Source organism: Pithys albifrons, chromosome 4 (assembly GCF_047495875.1).
Source record: "Pithys albifrons albifrons isolate INPA30051 chromosome 4, PitAlb_v1, whole genome shotgun sequence".
NCBI classification, from domain to species: domain Eukaryota; kingdom Metazoa; phylum Chordata; class Aves; order Passeriformes; family Thamnophilidae; genus Pithys; species Pithys albifrons.
The window spans coordinates 26,998,035-27,019,940 of NC_092461.1; the positions used below are offsets into that span (position 1 = coordinate 26,998,035).

Genomic DNA, 21,906 nt, shown 5'->3' on the forward strand with positions numbered 1-21,906 from the left:
CTCTGATCCAACAGGAGCTGAACAGGAGCAAGATTTCTATTTCACTCCAAGGTAAAGTGGTTTCAAAAACGGACTACACATCTTGAAAGCTGCAACATTCCCAGACTTCTTGAACACTCTTGAACCCTTACTTTGAACATCTGCCTGATGATCAGGTTCTGTGGTTCTTATTTTATCTGTGTGCTCTGGGCATACACAACCAGACAAACTGAAGCTCCTATTAACTGGGATTTCAGCATATTTGGCACGAGGCAATGACCTGTCAAAGGGGCAGAGTAGCAATGCATGTAATGCCCAAAGTATGCCTGCCACAACCAGGGAGTGTTCTCTTATGTTCCTACTTATATAAATCAATGAAAACTCTCCAGGTTTTTATTCAGGAGCTCTGAACTGCAGCCACATGCTCTCAAAAGAACTTGCTGGGGGGATATACACAATAAGAACTAGTCCATGAACAGTTCAAGGACAAGCGACTTCTTAGCTTTTATCTATACATTTATTTTCCTTCTCCTGTGTGATAGATTTGTTCAATAAAACAAATATTTTGCTAATATTTTAATCTCTCCGCTCACTCCTCCCCTCTCTTTTCTGTTACCTGTTACTCATGAGAGAACCAAGAATCATCAAGCTGTCCTCCATGGTAGCAATTGTTTCTGATGTGCTGTCACCTCTTAAAAGAAGTTCCCCACGGGTTTTAAAGTTTGTGAAGATAAACGTTTTGTTATCCCATTCAGCTATCACTTGTTTTAACTTCTGCTCTATGTCTCTCTCCTTCACAGCACTTATGCAGATATCCTTTGAAATAGAAAGGATGTCAAAATAAGCTATGAATGCTTTAAGTCTTTGATATACAAATGTAACTCTTATTTCCTTTAACACTGGGTAAGGTTGATGAGCAAGTATTTACCAAGTTGAAAGATCTACAGGTATATATAAACACCATATCTGTATACCACACCATGACATAGTCAACTTCAGGGGGAATAAATAACATAGTGATTACGTTTCATATCTTTAATGTTGCAAAGCCTTGCAAATTAACTCCTGGGCCAAGTTGCATGATTCGAAAAAACGAAGTTGACACCACTATGTATTTGTGTTGTTTTATACAAATAGCTGACTTGACAGTCCATTTCTCTGTTCTTTCTTTCGTCATATTATGTTTTCCTTCTCGCTCCCATTACTCCTATACTATTTGAGCAGATTGTTTCATTTCATACATCCATTTTTCATCTTTCGCAATACCTCTATTTCATCTTTATATCTTAATAGAGGAGCTTCCATTATATTCCTCAGTTTGAATGTTTCACTTTCCACATCAAATCTGTGTCCAGTGAGATCTGTAATTTGTTTCCAGTGCCGAGGCATCATCACTTTATTTGACATATGCTCAAGCAATGGGCAGCACTCACTGAAGTCCTCAATGGTCTTCTTTAGGTCAAAAAAGGCCTGCCATTGCTTCACACCATGAGGAAGTTTATGGCACCTACACAGAGATAATGCAAGCTTTTTCAAAACATTTCAAATATTCTTTCTTTAAAAGAATATGTGGTTTAAACAGCAGAACATATAGCTTCCAAATTCAGGTTACCTCTTTGAAACTTCTGTATGTGAGAAAATCTGTTTCCAGTCTATTTCAATGACTGATAGCTGGGTTCTTAAGGAGTGTAGGTGCCTAATTCTAATATACTCTGTCCAACAAATAAAACCACTCGATTCAATCTTTTGATGAGGCTCAAAAGATGCACTTCTTTCTGTTCTGGAAAAACCCTGTTCCTCAGAACATGCAGTTTAATTCTTTTACCTATTTCATTCCTGGTTTGATGAAAAGTTCAGCTTCTATGCATGCAATAAATCCCATTTCATAGAAAAACTATTGAGCAATAGTTCACTAATTTTCCTTAGATATCTAGGGTAAATCTGTCTCTCATGAATAATAATATTACAACAAACAAGTGAAATTTCCCTTCATGAACAAAATAAGTAGCAATTTTAACATAGATTCCAAACTCAGTAAAAAGTTAGCCAGCAAGCTCTCTAAGCAACAATAATCCTGAACATTTAGGATCTAAACTGGTTCCTTTATTTTATGAGGCTGGTAAAGGATATATTTTTCATTAAAATTCACATTTTTCATGTTTCAATGAACAAATACATACTCAGATATGAATATCGGTGCTAACCAATAACAATCATATTTAAGAAATAACAAAAATACTTCAGCCAACTTGATCACAGGAGTAGTTTCTCACCTCTTCTGAAACTCCAGAAGTTCACTGTTAATTTTTTCAATGTCTAAATCTGACCAAAGAATATCATAGTAGCCATTGATTGTGTCAATGACACTGTTATATAGATTATAGAGTTTCTGTAACATATTCAGTTGCTTCTTTATTTCAAGAAGTTGAGGATACTGAGTAACTGGTAAACCAAAAAGATCTTCCCCACCTGTACAGGTAATATATTTCCGAAAAAGATTATCAAATCGATTCTAAGAAAGAAAAAGAAAAAATATTAAAATAAATAAAATTAAATAACTAAAAATTTGAGATCCAGGATTATGCTTAGAGCTCCGTTAGAGATTAAAATCCGGGAAATAACAAAAAGGTATACAGAGATAATAATAGCTTACACTGCCAACAGTTTTGTCAACAATTTTCATAAGAAAAGTAACTTTTAGCTATCTTGGAGGCACATCTTTAGAAGTTGACAGGAAAGCCATTTACTTCATGCAATGCAGTGACAGAATAATAAATGCTAAGATTACACTTTAAAGAGGTGGACTATGACATGCAAAGCTAAGAAAGGTAGATACGGCAAACTCTACCTCTGCAAGTATGCTGTGCAAATCTTTTATTGAAGGGTTCAAGTAAGAATTATTACCATTAAAGCAGGAAATAACACATTTGAATTGTCAATTGCAATATAACTTAAGGAACATAGTAGGAAGTCAAATGAATAGCACTATGGGAAAAGGAAAAGCTTTAGAAGTCATCATTACAGGAATAGATATTAATCATGATACAAAAAACCACTTCAACAGGAACAATTGCTAGTTTAAATGAAAACATTTAATTCTATTGGAAAACAACCCTAAACAATCAAACAAAACTTAAAAAAAAAAACCAACACAATAATGGACACAAGAATGGCCTATACTCTAAACTCGAGAGTAAGCTCTAATCAGGATATTTGAATCTAATAATCATTATCTATGCAGCCTTTCTCTTAACTCCAAAACAACCAGCATTGCTTGCAAAAGCATAGAAAAATTTCAACTTTGCTTTCATTAAGTTCAAACATACTTTGCCAAATCAGTAACCCTATGTATCAATGAAAATTAGTTCAACTACTGTGATTCATTCTCAGAGCCTTCAGGTGTCAGCTTATTTGTACTAAGTTATGCCTTAGAATTAACAGTACCTGAAACATAGTAAGCCTGTCACTGGCTTCCTGAGGCTTTAAGCCAACCACCATTGGCCCATTCTAAAATGAAACAGAAAGAAACAAAAACAACAAAAAAAGTGAATTTAGAGGGTGAAAAGAGCCATAACTTACTTGCAATCAGCATTTTCTGAATGTTAAATATTTTTGTAGTCTCCATATTTCTTCCCTGCATCAGATAACAACTGAACCAAGAGACCACAGTTGCCTACTAGAATAAGCACTTATCTAAAAAGAATTAAAAAAAAAAGAATACAACTATCTTTATAGTGTAAAACCTAGGCAATCATAGCTCCTTTTTTAAGTATAAATAGGCAATACTTGAAAAGATGACGCAAAGTTAGTTCAGCTTCATTCATTTATATTTTGTACTTATATTCAGGATCAGAAAACACTTCTCACATTGTAACATAATTTCTCATTAATCCCAGTCTTAACATCTGCTCATGCTAACTAGCTATCTCAATTCCTAACCCCTAAGAACTGATTACCAGCATTACATACTTCAGTCACATAAAAAACAATAACCAAAGCCTGCCCTGCAGTGAAACTCACATACCACATTAACAAGAATAAACATATTCAACAGCAGAGGCCGATCCCGTCAATTAGTCAAATCCAAAATCTTTGCATGCTCCCACTGTTCCTCCAAACCTCTGTTATTACAATAAAATACAAACACTTGCCTGATGATAGTCTGAATAGAACTGTGCACAGTCTTCAGTAAAAGTCTTCACAGCACTAATGAGCTCTCCTCTGAAGTTTGGCTGCAAAGCAATGAGTTCATTCTGCACTTCATTTGCACGGATTAGCAGCTTTTCCCAAGTGTAGTGCAAAGTGTCCACCTTCTCTGTCTCTTCCTTGGCAACAAGCAGATCATATTTGTTCAACATAGCATAGGATTCCTGTCAGAAGTTTGGATCAAGATACATAAAATGGTAACTTAACTTGATGTACACGTATGCTAACATTTTAAACTTTTAAGAACAAAGAATGATATGTTAGAAAATCTGTTCTTTTTACATACGTGTTAGTGCAATCTGGTAAACCAATACCAAAGTGGAAGAAACACTACATTTTTATTTTCTCAGAACATTGAGAAAATGTATGAACACTCCACATACTGAAACCCTTAGTCAAGTTTCACAAAAATAGGACCAAAATTCACTTTCTGCAAATTAGTACAGAGTAGGCTAGCAAGGAACCTGTGGCATAACAGTTTCATTTGAAAAATTTTGCATGAAGTGGAATTATTTTCATTTTTATTTTACGGTTTGATCAAACTGCAGTTAAATTGCAAAAATAGAAACATAACTACCTGACTGCCATGCCACTGTGTGGAAAATACGTCAATCTCCCTTTTCAAAAACCTGAGGCATGACTTCTTGTGCCTAGAGACTCAAGGCTCCTGATTGCAGAACTGGAAGCTTACAATAAAATTATGGGCAATCAGGAATCATGAACACACCTTAGAAAAAAGAATTCTACTGAACAACTAATCAGTAGTGCATTTTGCCACATGATAGCATTCTTAAATATGTACTCTGGTCAGGAATGCAGAGAAACAGTCACCATCAGGTTTTAATTCAGCCATCTGTCAGATGTTCAATAAATATATTCTATCATATTAACTTCTTTAAGGAAGTCGATTGCTCATGTTTATTTCAACCTTTGATATAGCTATTTCAAGCAATCACTCTTGAACATTCTTGTATAGTCTGCCTAACATTAGGATTATCCTCCTGTGTAGGCAAAGCTAAAAAAAATAAATTATGAAACTCATTCCTTTTCATACACAGACTTCTACAAAGCATGAAAAGCTTTCTTGCATTAAATAACTGTATTCTCATCTTTCTTTTACCTACATCACTCAATTTCTGCACTGTTCACTGAACCAGTGCTCACCTCAGCAAGTTTACATTTGTCCAAATCAGAAATTCACACAAAAAAATTTACAGGAAGACAACAGGCCTATCACTGTATAGTCAGCACATATTAAACCATACATTTTCAGAGTGTATTGTTAAGTTTTAAGTCAGAAAATAACTGCTCTGTCAAAACAGTACCCATAGATGCAACATTCCCACTAGGTACCTCAATGGGCCCAACTCGAGAGTCTATAGAGATCTGTAGTTCTCTGATCTCTTTTAAAGTTGCCATGGCAATTCTGATATCATCCAGGTCTGTGATGCTGCGATTCAACTTCTTTCCTGTTTCCTCTATAAAGGTCAAAATTGCTTCCATCTCTGTTCTGTACTTCTTATTACAATGATACCCCAACAAATTCATCCAGGCTTTGGTTTCTGATCTCAGTGCTAGCTTCAGATCAGCTGAAAACATTGAACAATTAACAGATATTAGACACTGTAGATATTTTTAATATGAATTTTTAATCTGTTTGACAATGTGTGTTTTCTTCAGCGCCCGTTCTGGTTTTTCAGTCTAACCATCCATGTATAGAGAAGATGAAATCATATGGACACCTCTGAGTGGTTTATAAGATTCCTTGCAATTCAGGATTACTTTTCCCCTAATCTTCTCAGAATTTGTGATCTTTTATACTGGAAAGATCAGCTAAAAACATTCAATGATGAACAGATATTAGATAGTGTAGATGTTCTTTAGGATGTTGTCCTATTTCAGCAGGTAGCACCAGTTTATCACTGTGTGGGGGTGACCAAAGCTGTGTATTCCACACCCTCTATTCATTTCCCATGAGCTCTTAACAATGGACCATTTGCAGCAGCTGCCCAGGGCACACCTGACCCCTCAGCGTGTGAGCTGGGTGTGAAAGACACCTGTGAGATAAGAGCTGTGATAACTCCCCTCCAGGAAGTCGTTAGCACCTCCATACCCAGCCTGAGGGGGCGTGTCTGCTAATTGGCCAGCAACAATTCCAAATATCACATGATTCACAGAGTCAGATCACCCATTGTGGAACTCCCTGCCCTGGGGGAGGTAGTGGGCATGACCACCTGGACCAGAGGGTATATAATCTTGGGGTTTGAAGACCTCAGGGAACCACTCATCAGACCTAGAGGAAGATCAGAACCTCAACAAGAGGAGACCACCACTCTTCACCAGACTGCAACCGTCATCTGCACCAGCAGGTTTTTCACTTCCTTTTGCTTTGGACTTGGGGGAACCACGTGGGTCTCAGCCCATGGGCTAACAAACACCATTGTGTTTGTGCCCCAGGGTGCTGGGTTATACTTCTGGGTTTGGGGAGTTAAAACCAATTTCTCTTTGTGTCGTTGCATTTTTTCTAATATTGTTATTAAATTGTAACTCTGACTTATAATCTCTCTTGTGTTGAGTTTGTTTCTTATTTAAACCAGCACAGATGAACCTACTGAAAAGATGAGGCTGGACTCCATACTTGTTGTCTTGTTCATATGTCATTATACAAATTTCTGTTCCATACATCACTAAAAAATTGATTAATATTCTCATCTAAATTAAAATATTTTCAGAAATTAATCTTCAAAGATGACATGGGGGAAAAGTAATAGTCTGATTATGGAAACTGAAGAAACCAAAAATTTGATCAGATATTTAATGAAATCAAGTGGTCCATCAACCACTTAGCTTTTTTAAGTTTATCTGTAGCATCAGTGGAACCAACTAACTGCTAAATACAAGGGGTTTCAGCTGTCTTATTGCATGCAGCCAGGCAAGGAGAAAATCAACATAAACTTAGCACCATGAAACATGTATCCCTGGCAATCAGTGACAGAAGGATAGGTAAACCTCTACCCTACACCCCATAAGTGAGCAGAAGTATCCAAGTGGGGGGAAGCAACTCCAGCTGAGCCTCACAGATATCCTTGAGTTACTGTTTTGTTTGCATGTATGTACAGCCCAAACAGCTCTCTTTCTTCTTCCTATTTTAACATATTTTACCCATCCACAACTAAGCTACATTGCTTCTTCCTACCAGAGTCAGAAAACATGTCTCTAGAGAGAAGTGAAAAGTTGAACTCTACCAGTGTACAGTGCAATAGCTCCCACACAGATGTATTCAGGCTCAGAATTGATTTTTAGCTCCAAGTCTTGGAAACGCAGAATTTCAGATTCAAATTCAGAGAGTAATGGGTTTCCCATCAGCAATTTATCAATGGTTTCCTCCTTGTCCTTCTGCCAGATGTGGTGGTAACAACTAAAACTCTCCAAAGCTGTAATAACCTCCTGAAACACATCAGAAGTTCAAAGAAAGATTCTCAGCATCATATGTATAGGATATATATAATTTCTTAGCAGCTGCTTATTAGAATACATTAAGGACTCCATAGTGGAGCAGGGTCAGTCACATCACTAAACAGATGGCTGCTGGTATATTCATGCAAAAATAAGTTCCATGAGGGATCACAAGTCATGCCAGGAACTGCATGCTAATCACATTCAGTTCATCAGATCAGTTAAAGCATTTTACCAATTAAGTGATTCTTCAGTCAATAAAATAGTAAGAACCAGTGTGAAGTAAAACACTAAGACTAGGATACAACACATTTGTTCTTCCTTACCATTCACTGGGCTAGCAACTAAAACCTGAGCTCCAAGGCCCAACATAACACAAACAATTCACTCCAAATAATGACATTGAGAGACAAATTTTTTAACACTAATTTCTACACTCATTTCCAGTTTTTTTGATCTGAATATCATTTAAGGAGTGTGCAATAGAAATATTTTTCTAGTTCTCAGGAGCTCAGAAAAGGGTAAATCATCATCACTGCCGCTAATAAAACAAACAAACGAGAGATGACAGCTACAAGAGATAATCCACATCATGACTTAACAAAAATGTACTGTTTGCAGGTATTTAAAGCTAGTTAAATGATAAAAGTTTCCCATTACAAAATATTGAGTATTAAAATGCTAAGATAACTATTCACCATGATCAGCTTCTCCTTAGTCTTCAGCACAAGCCTGTATGTCATTGTGGTAGTTATGCTTTAGTACCACTGAAGTTACAATGCCTTGAGTAACAAATTTTCACCTGGTAAGGCTCTTAAAAGGTTGGAGCAGCCCCAGAAGAAACTGGCACAGAGTTCAATACCTACAGTTTATTAAGGATTGCATAGAATAAGAGAAGGGCAAAGAAACTATCCATATCCCTTAAGCTAAATCCTGACCTCCACTAGCAAATCTTGTGCAGCACTTCACAAATTTCAGGCTAACAGACAGTTTTCTTCCAAAAACCTTCATAAACTCTTCGAAATGGGGCAGAAATAATGCTGGCTTCATTAGAATTCCTATGTGAATAAAACGGTATTTAACACACTTGTATACACACAACTCAACTATGCATAGAGTTTTTTATGATGTTGTAATTTATGTAATATTCAAAATCTCGCAAATTTTGTAACATGCACTAAGTGTACTCTGTTCCACTTCTAAAGCACATTTGCAAATTTTAAGCCATGTTTTCCATCCACTATCCTACACTTTTCCTTAACGCCTTTAATTACAACTTTAAATACCCACTCTTATTGCCCAAGGATATTAAAAGTAATACTTTACTGTCCCTTGGACAGTGATATGTAATTAATATCTTGATTGTCTTACCCTCTTAGTAGAATTAACAGCACTGCTGAGTAAAGATACTAATTTAATTATTTCCTTGTTCTCTGAAACACTCTTGAAATAGTTTTGACTTTGCTCTGGATCAGATGAACTGAGTGATGCTGCATCTGATGCACTATCTATAAAAGCAGATTCAAACACAAAAGCAGAGTTAGGACAGATATACTGTTTAGGCCAAGTAAATTCCTTCAGGCAAAAAGTAGTGACGCACTTTTCAATAAACACAAACTTTAAAGTTAGGTGTTCTTATTAATCAAAAAGGCAACTAGAAGTCTAGGAAGCCACATTTAATTGCTAAAAATTCACAATTTCCTCTTTTTTAGGAAATTTGCTTTATCTCTGTACACTGTCAAATTTGGAACAAATCCCTTTCCAATCTTTTAAACATAATCTTTCTTTGTCTCTCATGCATTCACAAAGTTTATTCTGTATACTTCATCTAAGTGATTTATTTTACATCAGCACTGAGCAAATCCATAACTATTTTTTATTTTCTGAAATAACCCACAATTGACAATTTGATATAAAAATTAACATTAAATCTGAGAAAATGATCATAGCCAGTCCTCAAAAAGAAAGATAAAATGAAGGTCCCTCAGTTAGCAAATATCCACAAGTTGAGTTTAGCATCATTTCTTTCATCTCACGCAAAAGAAATTCTTAGTTTTGAGAAACTAATTTAATTTCTTAACCATTTCAAGTATTACAGTCTGACTTTTTAGGTGCATAAAAGGGAACTAACCTAAAAAGACTCAAGTGTACTTTTACGCACCTTGCATAAAATACAGCACAATAATTTGGCTTGATTATAAACCATTTCAGAGACGAAAAATCCAGCAATGAAAGATGCCATAAATTTCCCAGAACTAATGCCCTCAATAACTTAATTCAATCTCTGATCACAAAACAGATTAAGATAAAATCCTTTCAGAAATTCTAGTCTATTCAATTCTCTACGCAATCCTCTCTCCACAAATGTTGCAACTTATACAGAAATTTCCAGTACCAGGTTTTGTGTAAGTTCAACTTGCCCTTTAAGGAATTTCAGCACAAGTTTTAAGATGCTATCTGAATATTCCAAGGTACAAGTCACACTGGCAAATGATGAAAGATCTTTTGTGTAGCAATAGTGACTATACTTGTTTCCTAAGCTGCCCAGACTGGCACCCTAACAACTCTCCACTTGCCACAGGTAGAATCCAAAGCAGTCCAACTCTCCAAGAAGAAAAAAAAAAATCCCTTTACTCAAAACCACCCAAGGACAAGTGACAAGCTCAAGATTTCTTCTCTGATGCAGTTTAAAATCCACGAGGTAGTTTAAAATCTATGAAGTATACTGGGTTTTATGTATTTTGTGAATAATATTCTTCAACACATTCTCTATAAATCACATCTACCTACACCTTCAAAGTTAATGATGTCAGAGTTTATCATTACCATAGATGTTTTTCTTTCCTGCCTCTTTCATTTCATCATCAGTATCGCTGTCTCTGCTCCCATTTTGCAACAGAGCAACTTTCCTCTCTGGCATTTTCTTCTGAGGAAGAAATAATATTTATTTTCTAATTGCAGCTGTTTTGAAAGATTAGTTTTAAATAAGGCTGTTAAAGACACAAACCTTGGATCTTCTCTCCTTACTCCACTGTCCCACTCCTTTCATTACTTCCACAATACTATCTACAGCTTTATTAAGAGTCTGCTGTACCTCATCCAAAGAGGGTGTCATGATGATATTGGGGATAGATAGGTTAATACTGGTCCTAATTATAGGATAAGCAGCTTTTTTCTGCTTAGAAGCACTGTGATTTTCTAAATGAAAAACAAAAACAAAAAAGGGTTGTTCATTTTTTTTTCAAGACATCAAACTAGGCATTGTATTGATATAAAATTATGTATATATACATACTATATATATATATACACACATACATATGTATATATGTGTGTGTGTGTGTGTATATATATATATATATCCTAGTGCTGAGCATTGAGTGTAATTTCCTAGGGGGTAAAAAAGATTCCTGAGCAACTTATAAGATGCATTGCTAAATTCTATAGCAGGACGAACAAAAACTAAGTGCCAAACTATTTCTCTACAAGTTGTTCTGTGCAGCTAAACTTTGTTTAGTAGACAGTTTTGTTATGTGGCTTGCAATCCCAGTCAGAATACTAAATTGGGCACAAAACCCCCTTAGAATCTCATAACACTGTATGCCTTATATGCTATAGAGACCAAAACCAATTTTTATTTTTGTTCCTTAAAGTAACATAAGAATATAACACTTCAAAAGACTGTTCCATCACTAGGTATAGAAATATCTGAGGGCAATTAGGAAGAGAAAGAACATATCCCTTTCTGTACTGTTTTTTATCCATAGTTTTATGTAACAGCTAAGGTCAAAAAGGTAAGCACTTATATCAAGTCCATCTCCAAATACAATATCCAGCTTCAGAGCACTACAGTCAATGCTAAGAGAAACAGCATTGCAATGACACATCCCTACCATCACAGGAAAAAAAATTATTTTGGAAATATATGAGATGAATTTAACAAAACAGCTTAATCAAACTCCCTTTGTTTTCTTGTCTTCTCCACTTGTGACTCTTTAAATATAATTAGGGGATATTACATTTACTTATATCTTTGTATAGCCCTAGAAAGCAATGTACTGCAATGTGGACACCTAGGAAGTTGACTGTGGAAGATGCATGGATGCGCTTGCGTAGGGCCTCCAGAGCGTTTCGAATGACTTTCAAAAGAGCATCAAGATTACGATTATTGAAATACGAAAGCAGTTCATTGGCTTCTTCCTCTAACTTTTCAAAATCCATTCTTTTCCTCTTTGCTGTAGGAGACAGGCCAGCCCATATCTCACTGGAGTTTTGGAAGGAATTCAAACTTTTTGATCTTCTATCCTCTTCTGTTCCTAAAACATCATAAATCTAGTTAGTTAAATTGACTTAAAGGACTTAAAAATGCAATAGAGCAACACCTCCTCAGGTGTCTGAAATTATTTTAAACAAGTGTAGAATTAATAATTTGTCATCTGTACCTCAGAGTAACCGTCTTTTTACTCCTATTCACCTTCCCTACTTGGTACAAACTGGCAGGACTATCACCAAAATTCAGGTACTATTTCTTGTACTCTTTCCCTAGGAAGCACAGCTATTAACCAAGGCCTGTAAGTAGCTGCTTCTATGGCATTACAAGTTACATGTACAAGTTAGATTAAAAATATTGACCCATTTTGCAGATAATAAATGATTGCTAGATGAGTCATTATCCAGGAAAATTCAAAGAAAAGTCTTTAGACATTAGGTACTCTTCAGTACTTCAGTCAGCCAAGCCTCAATATCCCCCTTCCCATACTATCAGCATGAAAAAGAAACAAAAGCATCCAGCTTCAATACAATCTTCTTACCTGTATTTTTGACACTTCTTTCACCACTGGGTACAACTGACTTGTCATCCTCTTTACTGACCTCTACCTCGGTGTCAAGTAACATGTTAATCAGATCATTAGCAGCGGCTTCCACCAGTGAGCTTTTTAAATGTAAAGTCTGAGAACCTTTTGTACAGAGCTCCTGTTATCAAACCAAAACAAAGATAGTTCTTATCTTCACAGTTCTCATGCCAATTTCACAGTCATAGCAGCCTTTATTTACACAAATGCCACGGCCCAAGCTTTGTGAAAAACAAGATCAATAGACATTATTTTTAAATTGGTTTGTTGCAAACTATTTAGCGTTGGATTCTTGGTTGTGTCAAACAAGACATCATAAATGTCTTTTGAAATTGCTTTGGCTTGTTTCCTAAATCAGATGATTCATCCATAGTTAATATGGATCAACATTTATAAAGCCTAATTCCACTAAAAGGATCCAAAAACCAAGTGTCTCTTAACTTTCTTAACTTTCCAATGTAGACATGGAATATTTAACATTTTTTTTAATCACTGCTATTTTACATTAACTGGCTGTGCCATAATGAGTATTAGCCAATCATAGTTCCCATTTACAGCTAGACAGGAGAAAAAAAATCTATAAAACTGTATATAATATTAGAATAAACAAGAAAATTATTGACTGGAGAGAGAAGGAATCAAAGAATGAGATTTAATAAAATCCAAAAATCTGTTACAGTATTGTGCATCTTTCTTTTTTTAATACTTACGGTAAAATTCATCACATATGCTTAATCGAACTAGAATTTTTAACTGTAATGGAGTTTTAACTTTTTCTTCTTTTTATCTTGTATTTCTTTCAGCTTAATCAAACCTGGATACCTCAGTTTAATTAAAAGCCAGTAATTGGAAAAATTAAGACATTGGCAAGTTTCAGTCATTTCCAATTTTTATGACACAATTTTTGACATCTCTAATGATTCTGTCTAGTTGGGAGAGAAGGCAGATCTGATTTAATATCACAGCCACCAGTAAAAGTTCTCTGGGATTTTTCCACTGGATAACTACTTTTGTTGCAGCAGTTTCTTTAGAAACTGAAAGACACCTGTTAGGTGATAGAGCTTCTTTCTAGTCCCTTCTAATTAAAAACCACAATAAGCTTTAAAACCCTGTTACTATTTTCATTGCACCCATAACTGGGGTTTGTATAGCACTTACTCTGCTAACTCAAATCAATTGACTGTTGTGGTGTTGTAACTGCCATGTAGCAGTTCAAGCTTGCAAGTTATCACAAAGAGCAGAGCAGTTTTTGTACTCACTCTCACATATTTTACTTTAGTGAATTTACATTTTAGTAGCTGCCCAGTCAGGAAGGAAGCAGCAGGATCAACAAAAACAACTATGGATGTGAGACTTACAACCAAGCATTCATTTCCACATAATATTATTTTAAATTTTACTTTGAAATTAACAACAAGGTGAGCTGTTACAAGGGTCAAAAGAGAAAAGACCAAAGAGTTAAATACATTAAGAAAAGCAAAACTTTCATTTGTAGTATGTAGTGCTTCAAGATTTTCTACATGATTTTCTATACTCTTTTTTTCAAAGCAAAGTTTATTTCAGGAGAACAAACATTAGACATTATAACCTAAAACGCCAGAATATCTCACTATTGCCTCATAAGATAATTCTGACATTTAATTTTATTATGACTTTAATCAGCTTTCTAACTAACAATTTACATGCTTACAGTTAATTTTTTTCAACATAAAAGTATTTTGATGGAGTGAAGGAAGGGGCTCTTTCCAGGACACCTTCACTCAGGTACTGCTGCATATATTTTACACATGCCATTACCAACTCAGGATAGCTGAGAATAACAGAGATACTCAGCACACAGTCATTTCCACAGTATTTATTCTCCTCAGGCATCAGATGGGGAATTCCCTTATTTAGAGGCAGTAACAAGGAACAATGACTATCACAAAAGTAAAACATTTGAGTGATATCAAAACATAAAAGAAATATCATAAAGTAGTTGGCATGACATTAATAAGCTCAGGAAAAAAAATCTCAGCTCAAACCTCTTTGTATTTGGTAATTTTATTCCTTTTTAAGGTCCCAGCCAAGCAAGCAGAGATTTCCATGGGTATCCCATGCATGCTTCATTAATTCTCTGTTCAAAATTTTTTGTCTCACAGAAAAAGAACAGTATCTGAATTCAAAATCATCAAACTCTTCTTTATGAAACTGTTATCTAATAACCTTAGTCTTTTGCAGAAATTCCTCACAGCTCAGTGGTTCATCTTCTGGCAGCTTACAGAGTGGCACTCCATTCATTTCTTGAAGGACGGTATCAATACGAAACTCAACCAAGTCATTCACTCGATCAAGCAGTAACTCCAACCCAGCTTTTGAAGCAAAAAGAAGATTGAATACTATATTGTATATAAATTCTACACCACAGAAATCATAATTATGTTCTTGTCTAACATATGCTTGCCTAGTATATGCTACCTGTATGTTAGAAGATAACTACAATATTATATAAATATAACCAATTGTATAATTATTTATTATGTAACTTTAAATGTATTTATATATATATATAATATTAACTTAAAGTATACAGATTTCAAATACAAGAAATTGACATTTAATTGAGGGCCAAGAATATTTTGCCTTTTCCTACAGCTTGAATGACTTACCCCTTGGAGAACCTACCAGCAACCAAAAATTTTGGCAAATAAAATCTGTGTGCTTCAAATGTTAGAAGCCAAATAATAGTTAACAGAAAGCAATCACTAGAATTTTCACAGTTTAATAGCAATCTGCTCTAAATGCTGAAATTGAAATAGCAGCAAGGTGCCTGTTCCAGACTCAAACTACTTGTATTATTCAAAATTAAATTGAACATAATGCCAGGTTAGCATCCAAAATGTATTTTAATTTGCCATTTCAACTAAAGAAAATTCCTCCTCTAACTATTTATGTAATTTCAAAAAACCAAAATCTGTTTGATGTAGTAATTAAGCTGAAGCAAAAGTAATTTGGTATCTTCAGAAAAAAATACAGATCTCAGTGAAATGTGACAATCTCTCAAAAAGTCTACAAGCTCACCTGTTTCCTAAAGCTGCTGTCCAAGATGTGCATGCATTCAAGAGACTAATGTTAGGAAAAAAAAAGAATATGAAATGCTGTTGAGCAATGACAGTGCCAGCCTAGTTGAAGTGCTATTCTGTGACAAGTTGTTTCGTATATCACAGAAACAAAAAGGCAAGACTAGGAAATGTCTGAAACTTAGGAGCTCTTTGAAAAAGTAGCTATAGTTCTTGGTATTCTGAATACACAGGACATTTTACACACTCCTTTATGCTTGGTATAACCCTAACTGCCATCCCACCCATGCTGGTAAAAATTTGACAAACATGTGAGGCAAAAACAAGGCGATGTTATTGAACAGAGGTTTCATGAAGTACAAGACAGGTTAAAAATTACCTACCAAGTTTGTAAAATACTGTTTTAATGTATTTCTCAATATTCAAGGAAGTCCAGGTCAGCAACACTAGACCTGGCTGGATAGCATCATCTACACTTGCTAATCGAGGAACCAGCAGTTGTTCAATAGGGTGCTGTATTTTCAATTTAATTCTTTTGTATTCTGCTAGCATCAGCTGAAATAAACAGAGAATGAAAATATTAGGTAATATACACTAATTTGAATCTCTTCATATACACATGGATGTACATTACTGAAATCCTTAAGAAAGGATAATTGTTTGGGAAATGTTTTCATTGGTTTTGGCAGAAGTTTACCATTTGTTGGTCTTTACATTAATGCAAGTACTACTTCACATGGAACTCAATCTTCATAGGCTGATCACACTGATTTTGGTTGAGATAGAGCTAATTTCTTTCTTAGTGGCTCACACAATGCCATGTTTTAGATTTGTGACCAAAACAGTGTAGGTAAAACATCGATGTTTGGCTATTGCTAAACAATGTTCCTACAGCACTGAGGCATTTTCTGCTTCTCACACTACCCTGTCAGTGACTAAGGACACACAAAGCTGGGAAAAAATACAGTCAGGACAGCTGACTCCAACTGACTAAAGGGATATCTCATAGCTGTGGCTTCATGCTTAAAAAAAAAAAACAACTGGGGGAAGAAGGATGAAGGGGGACATTCAGAGCTGTGGTCCTTTTTTTCCCAGAGATGGCTGAACACCAGTCTATCAATGGGAAGGAGTAAATTAATTCCTTATTTTGCTTTCCTCATGTATGCAGCTTTTGCCTTCCCAATTAAATTCTCTTTATCTCAACTCAAATGTTTTCTCTTTGAACCTTCAGATTCTCTCTCCCATCCCACTGAGGGGAGTAAGGAAGCACCAGTGTGATGCTTGGCTGCCTCCTGGGCTTAAACCATGGGATAGAATTTCTCTAAATGGGTGTTACAGAAGACAAAAAGCTCAAGGAAAAAAATCCCCCTCAGTGAACTTTGCAGCAGTTCTAATAAGATCAGCCTTACCAGAACTTTAATACAGTATTTGCTCTCTAATGCATCTTTAACCTGTTGATCTAGTTTCACATGTTTTGCAATAACTTTATGACTTAATTTTTTTTTTCCATTTTAGAATCAAGAAGTCCTTTAAAGCAATTTTCCTGGGCACCTATCTTTGAATCTCCATCTTGAGTCATCAACAACCTTCTGTTCATAAGCAGACAAAATGAATCAAAGGATTTAAAAGATGAGAGAAAGGGAAGTTTTGGCTTCTCTTTTTTAAGCTATTCCACAGACATCTGTGTAAAACACTGGTGCCTGAACAAAGCTGCTACTTGCCAGATGCTTTACACTTTTTAAAGTCATACCACCTGTTCCTCTCTCCCAGCTATCCTCTCAAAACAAAGTCTGCCCAATATTGACTTCATTATTGGATGAAAGAGAAATTTCTTCTCATTTAGAAAGCAGGCAAGAGTATGAGGCATCTTGTAAGCCTTCTTTCTTCTCCATCCTCATCTCTCTCCCAAACTCTGCAGAGCTTCCCTAAACCCATGCATTTGAGAAATGACTTCATAGAAAATATAAAGCCCAGAAATTCTTTTTTAAAGTGCCTCAAGACAGTCATACAAATAAAAAAAACTAGATTTGCCAATATTATCTTAGTGCATAATAGTTGATCTTCATTTTTCCTCTTCCATGTGTATAGAGCCTAGACATCTTAATGTCCATTAAACATACATAAAAATAACTAAAACCCACATGCAAATTGTTGACAATCTTCTTATACCAATCTCTCTGATGTTGAATAACACTTGCAAATGTTGGGACTTCAAGGCACATGTGAGCCATGCAATCTGTTTCTCTGATTAAAATTAATATTTGAGGGTCAAAATTCACAAATAATTCTCCTGTTTCTGGAGCTTTTATCAAAAGTGTTGCCTGAAGTCCTCTTTTAGTTAATTCAATCTGCAGGAAACAAAAGTCATAATTCCTGATCAGACAAATCGCTACAACAAAATACTTTGGTATGGACATAAATATCACTTTGGCAGATGCTAAAATCAAGATTGCTGACAATAAAGATTGATACAGTATGAATCCACAATGAAAACTTATTAACACAATCTGTATGTACCCAAATGCACAAAAATTGAACTTCTTTTTATCTGACAGATAGTCTTCTATTTGTTCAGGGATACCATAAGCTGCATTCCATAGTCCAAAATCAAATCAAAGCCATAGACTTTCTTGCTTTAACCATCTTAAATCTGAACTCTCATGTCCTTAGAACTTAATACAAATTCTGCAATAAGGCTGCACTCAACCTCCTTGATGAACTGAAGTACTTTTGGATAACTTCTTCATGTATCTTTTGAATAAACTTATCCCCATTTCTCCTTTCACCTCTTTTCCAATACCTAACAGATATAGTGTGCTCCAATTTTAATGGTACTCCTAATTATATCCAACCTCTGGCTAAATCTTTTTAAATATTAAAATTAATGTTTATTATAGGGTGGTTTGTTGTGGGGGGGGGTTTGGTTTTTTGATTTTTTTAATTCTTAAAAGGAAAGCCTAATCATGGAATTGGTTTAACTGCCTTATTTAAATATTAGAATACCATTTGTTCTCTATATGATTAGAAGGGAGAGCATTCATAAGACCATCACAAATGGAAAATTTGGCTGATAGCAGGAAGAAGTCCTTCCTTAGGCAGGGAAGTCTTTCCTAAATTAAACACTTTGCTGCTATTCTATTTTCCAGTTGTCCTTTTGCTCACATAATTTTATTGTTTTTTATTCACTCCTCAAACTTCTTGTATCACGTTACATTGAGATGAAGCTTAGTTTTAGACAATAATTTCAAAATCATTGATGTCTTTCAGTGTACTTTTTTCTTTTTTTATGGAACACACAGAAAATTCGCATTGCCTTTCAATGTCTAAAATAGAGTTGAGTATACTGCTTGTTTCAGCTGTATAATGTATTACCAGAACATTTTTACACAGCAATTTTCAAGCAATCATATCATATTTTGTCAGGGAAGTTTTCATGCTCTACTCACTAATCTTAAAAAAAAAAAAAAAAAAAAAAAACAACTCCCTTAAATAGAAGCTCATCTTTTTTCTGCAAAATTCAACAGCAAATCTTACTGCACTCTTCTTTGGACTTCAGAGTCATAATTCCCACTGTCAGCTCTTCCTCTCCCATTTATGGTTTTTTCCTCATGCAATTTTCATCATTAATGTAACAGAAATTGGTAATGGAAATAAGCAGTAGGCTGAACACACAAATTTTATGCTGCTGAAGAACTACAGTAACTTTCACACTTGCAAGTATTTTATTATTTTAATATGTTGAAGTTGAGTGACGTGCTATAGCATAAAAATAATGGCCTTAAATCTTATGCTATTAAGAAAAAAAAAACCAAAACAAAACAAAAAACCCACCTCAATAAACAAGGTAGTAACCATCCAATAACAAACAGGCAAAGGCGAGGATAAAAGTCTTGGAAATCTCAGAAAGTGCCACTAAGCTTAACTATTTATACTGTATAAAACAATACCACCCTATTTCTGTTGCATTTGCTTTCCCCAGAGGACACTTGGCAACCACCCTCGTTTTCTTTTGCTCAGGAGTAGAGCAGGAGCTCCACCTTGTGTTCGGTCACACTCACGTCCACAACCATCTACACTCTCCTCAAGACACGAGACTACTGATCCATAGTACATTTTTTGCCATACCTGATAGACAAATACATTGATGATAAAGTGGATATACTTTTCATACATTTCAAGACACGTGTACCTTTCAAAATTGAATATTATGTTCCACCTTTGTTTCCACCTAATGAGTATAATGTTGGGGCAGGTTTAGTAAGTTTATATGGCTGCCAAGTGTAATTTGATTCTGCTATAGGAAAAAACAGACAGTTGCTTTTAGCACAGAGCAGGATCAGAGCACAGATCACTCAGAGCTTGTAAAGAAAGGCATCAGCAGTGAAGGGGAGATGCTTTGGATGCTATAGTTATCTTGTAAAAGATGTGCTTGACTGCTCCATCAGGACATGGTACGTGTCAGAAAATCTGGTAGTGATAACACACTAATGTAGTTTAACACTGCTGCACAACATCCAGGCCTTCTTTTGTTCTCACTGTGTCCTCTGCAGTGACTAGATCGGGGGTGGAGGGCAAGGAACTAAGTGTGCAGGAAGCTGTGAGGGGGCAAAATCAGGCAGGTGTCATGAAATAACAAAAGGATGTCACAAAATAGGCTAAGAGATATTCCACGTCATATAACGTCATGCTCAGCAATAAAAAGGGAAAGGGAGAGGTTGAAGGGGTTAGTATTGTCTGCTCTGGAACTGGTTGGACATTGGCTGACACATGGAAGGTGATGAGCAATTGCCTCTGCCATGCTTTCTTTCTTTTCTTTCTCTCTTCCTTCATTTTTCCTTCATTAACTAAACAACTAATCTTGACCCACAAGTTTTCTTGCTTTTGCTTTTCCTTTCCTCTTCCCTGTCTCACTGGGGATGTGCAGGGGGAAATGAACTAGCAGTTGTGTGGTGCTTGGCTACCTACCATGGCTAACCCACAACAGGCTCAAAGCACACTTGTACACAGCCTACTCTATTATCTGCTGAGACTGGGTGTTTTTATACATACATCCACAGAGTCTACCCATGGATAAATGCTCAAAAAACCAAATCTCTATGGCCCAGACCAGAAGACTCTGTGTTGGCTTTCACCTTAAGCCAACCAGTTGATAAAACTCCTTTCCCCACACACAACGATCTTATACCAGAGTAAGAAGAACATGGCAGAGACAGAGGGGCAGCTAGGCCTACCACTGAAAGTTCATTATATCTTTCCATAATAAATATTTTTCTTTCTAACTTCTTAGTTATAATGAAGGTCTTTCAGTTGTTCCTAAATTCACCTACAGGTGCTACAGAACCTGTTTCTTAACAGGAACAATTTCTTATAAAGTACCTTTTCTTATTCCATCCCTCACTTAAGAGTTATCCTAAGTCTACAGTTTAGCAGACCTGACTACTGCTATTCACCAGAGATTCCTTCACACTGCTGTAACCCAGCACTTCACCGAGGCCTGACACAATGGGAATCCAATCTCGTCTGTAAAGTTAGATGTTATTAATTTACCAACAACAAAAATCATTACCTTTTTTTTTTTAAGAAATACCCCAATCAGAATCAGATGGCTTACCTGCTGAAGCCATTCCCTGTGGTAGATCACCTCAAACTTCATAAGAACTTTGGCTACTTTGTTGTAGTTGTGGATTATGTGCTTGCCATCTGGTGTTTGCAGAACTGCAGGGTACCTTTGGAAAGTCTCCATAGGCTCTTGGATCCTACGGAATAGGTGGCGTGCCCACAAGATCTTACCAGCTATTGGAGGCATATTACGAGCCAGTGGAGGGTCCTGCTTGTGCCTGGTGTAGATCTTACAGACGGTTTCTATTTCATGGCCATAGTTTTGAAATATTATCTGATAGTTTTCATCAATGCCAAGATTTGGGATTTGTAATCTGCTTAGAAAAATAATAATCATGGGAAAAAATTCCTTCAACCATTCTAAAATTCTTCTAATGTATTGTTTGAAAAACAGTCATTCTATATTCCCTTGCATGCTTTAGAAAACTACTTGAGCAGCACTGTTTTCAGCTGTCACAACCTGATTTCAAGCAACCAGGATTTAGACCAGATGACAAAAGATTCCTAGTAAGTCTACATATTTTCTGTTTTGTCACTGTTTTCAAACACTGGGCTGAAATTATGTGCAGCAAACTGTAACCAATTCACCACTAGCAGTCTATTCCATTAAACAGATTATAATAAGAAAACTGACAGAATAAAGAGTGAGGCTGCTTTGCATCAATGTTAATTTATCAAGACAAAAGTCACTGTTTCCTAATAGAACCATTTTCCTCTCTCCTAACTGCACAGTG

General features: G+C 35.8%; 1 protein-coding gene across 1 annotated transcript in view; it reads right to left on the reverse strand.

The window, feature by feature from the left end:
• The window catches only part of DNAH5 (dynein axonemal heavy chain 5), a 117,369-nt gene that overhangs the window by 72,067 nt on the left and 23,396 nt on the right, over positions 1-21,906 (reverse strand). Inside the window, exons 15-30 of the mRNA XM_071554231.1 lie at positions 21,165-21,486; positions 17,695-17,901; positions 15,937-16,108; positions 14,700-14,845; positions 12,453-12,615; positions 11,715-11,957; positions 10,649-10,839; positions 10,468-10,567; positions 9,013-9,149; positions 7,431-7,632; positions 5,539-5,774; positions 4,131-4,349; positions 3,424-3,486; positions 2,253-2,491; positions 1,246-1,486; positions 596-795 (exon numbers count right to left, since the gene is read on the reverse strand). Coding sequence (XP_071410332.1) covers positions 596-795; positions 1,246-1,486; positions 2,253-2,491; positions 3,424-3,486; positions 4,131-4,349; positions 5,539-5,774; positions 7,431-7,632; positions 9,013-9,149; positions 10,468-10,567; positions 10,649-10,839; positions 11,715-11,957; positions 12,453-12,615; positions 14,700-14,845; positions 15,937-16,108; positions 17,695-17,901; positions 21,165-21,486 — 3,081 coding nt within the window. The remainder of the gene's footprint in view (positions 1-595; positions 796-1,245; positions 1,487-2,252; positions 2,492-3,423; positions 3,487-4,130; positions 4,350-5,538; positions 5,775-7,430; positions 7,633-9,012; positions 9,150-10,467; positions 10,568-10,648; positions 10,840-11,714; positions 11,958-12,452; positions 12,616-14,699; positions 14,846-15,936; positions 16,109-17,694; positions 17,902-21,164; positions 21,487-21,906) is intronic.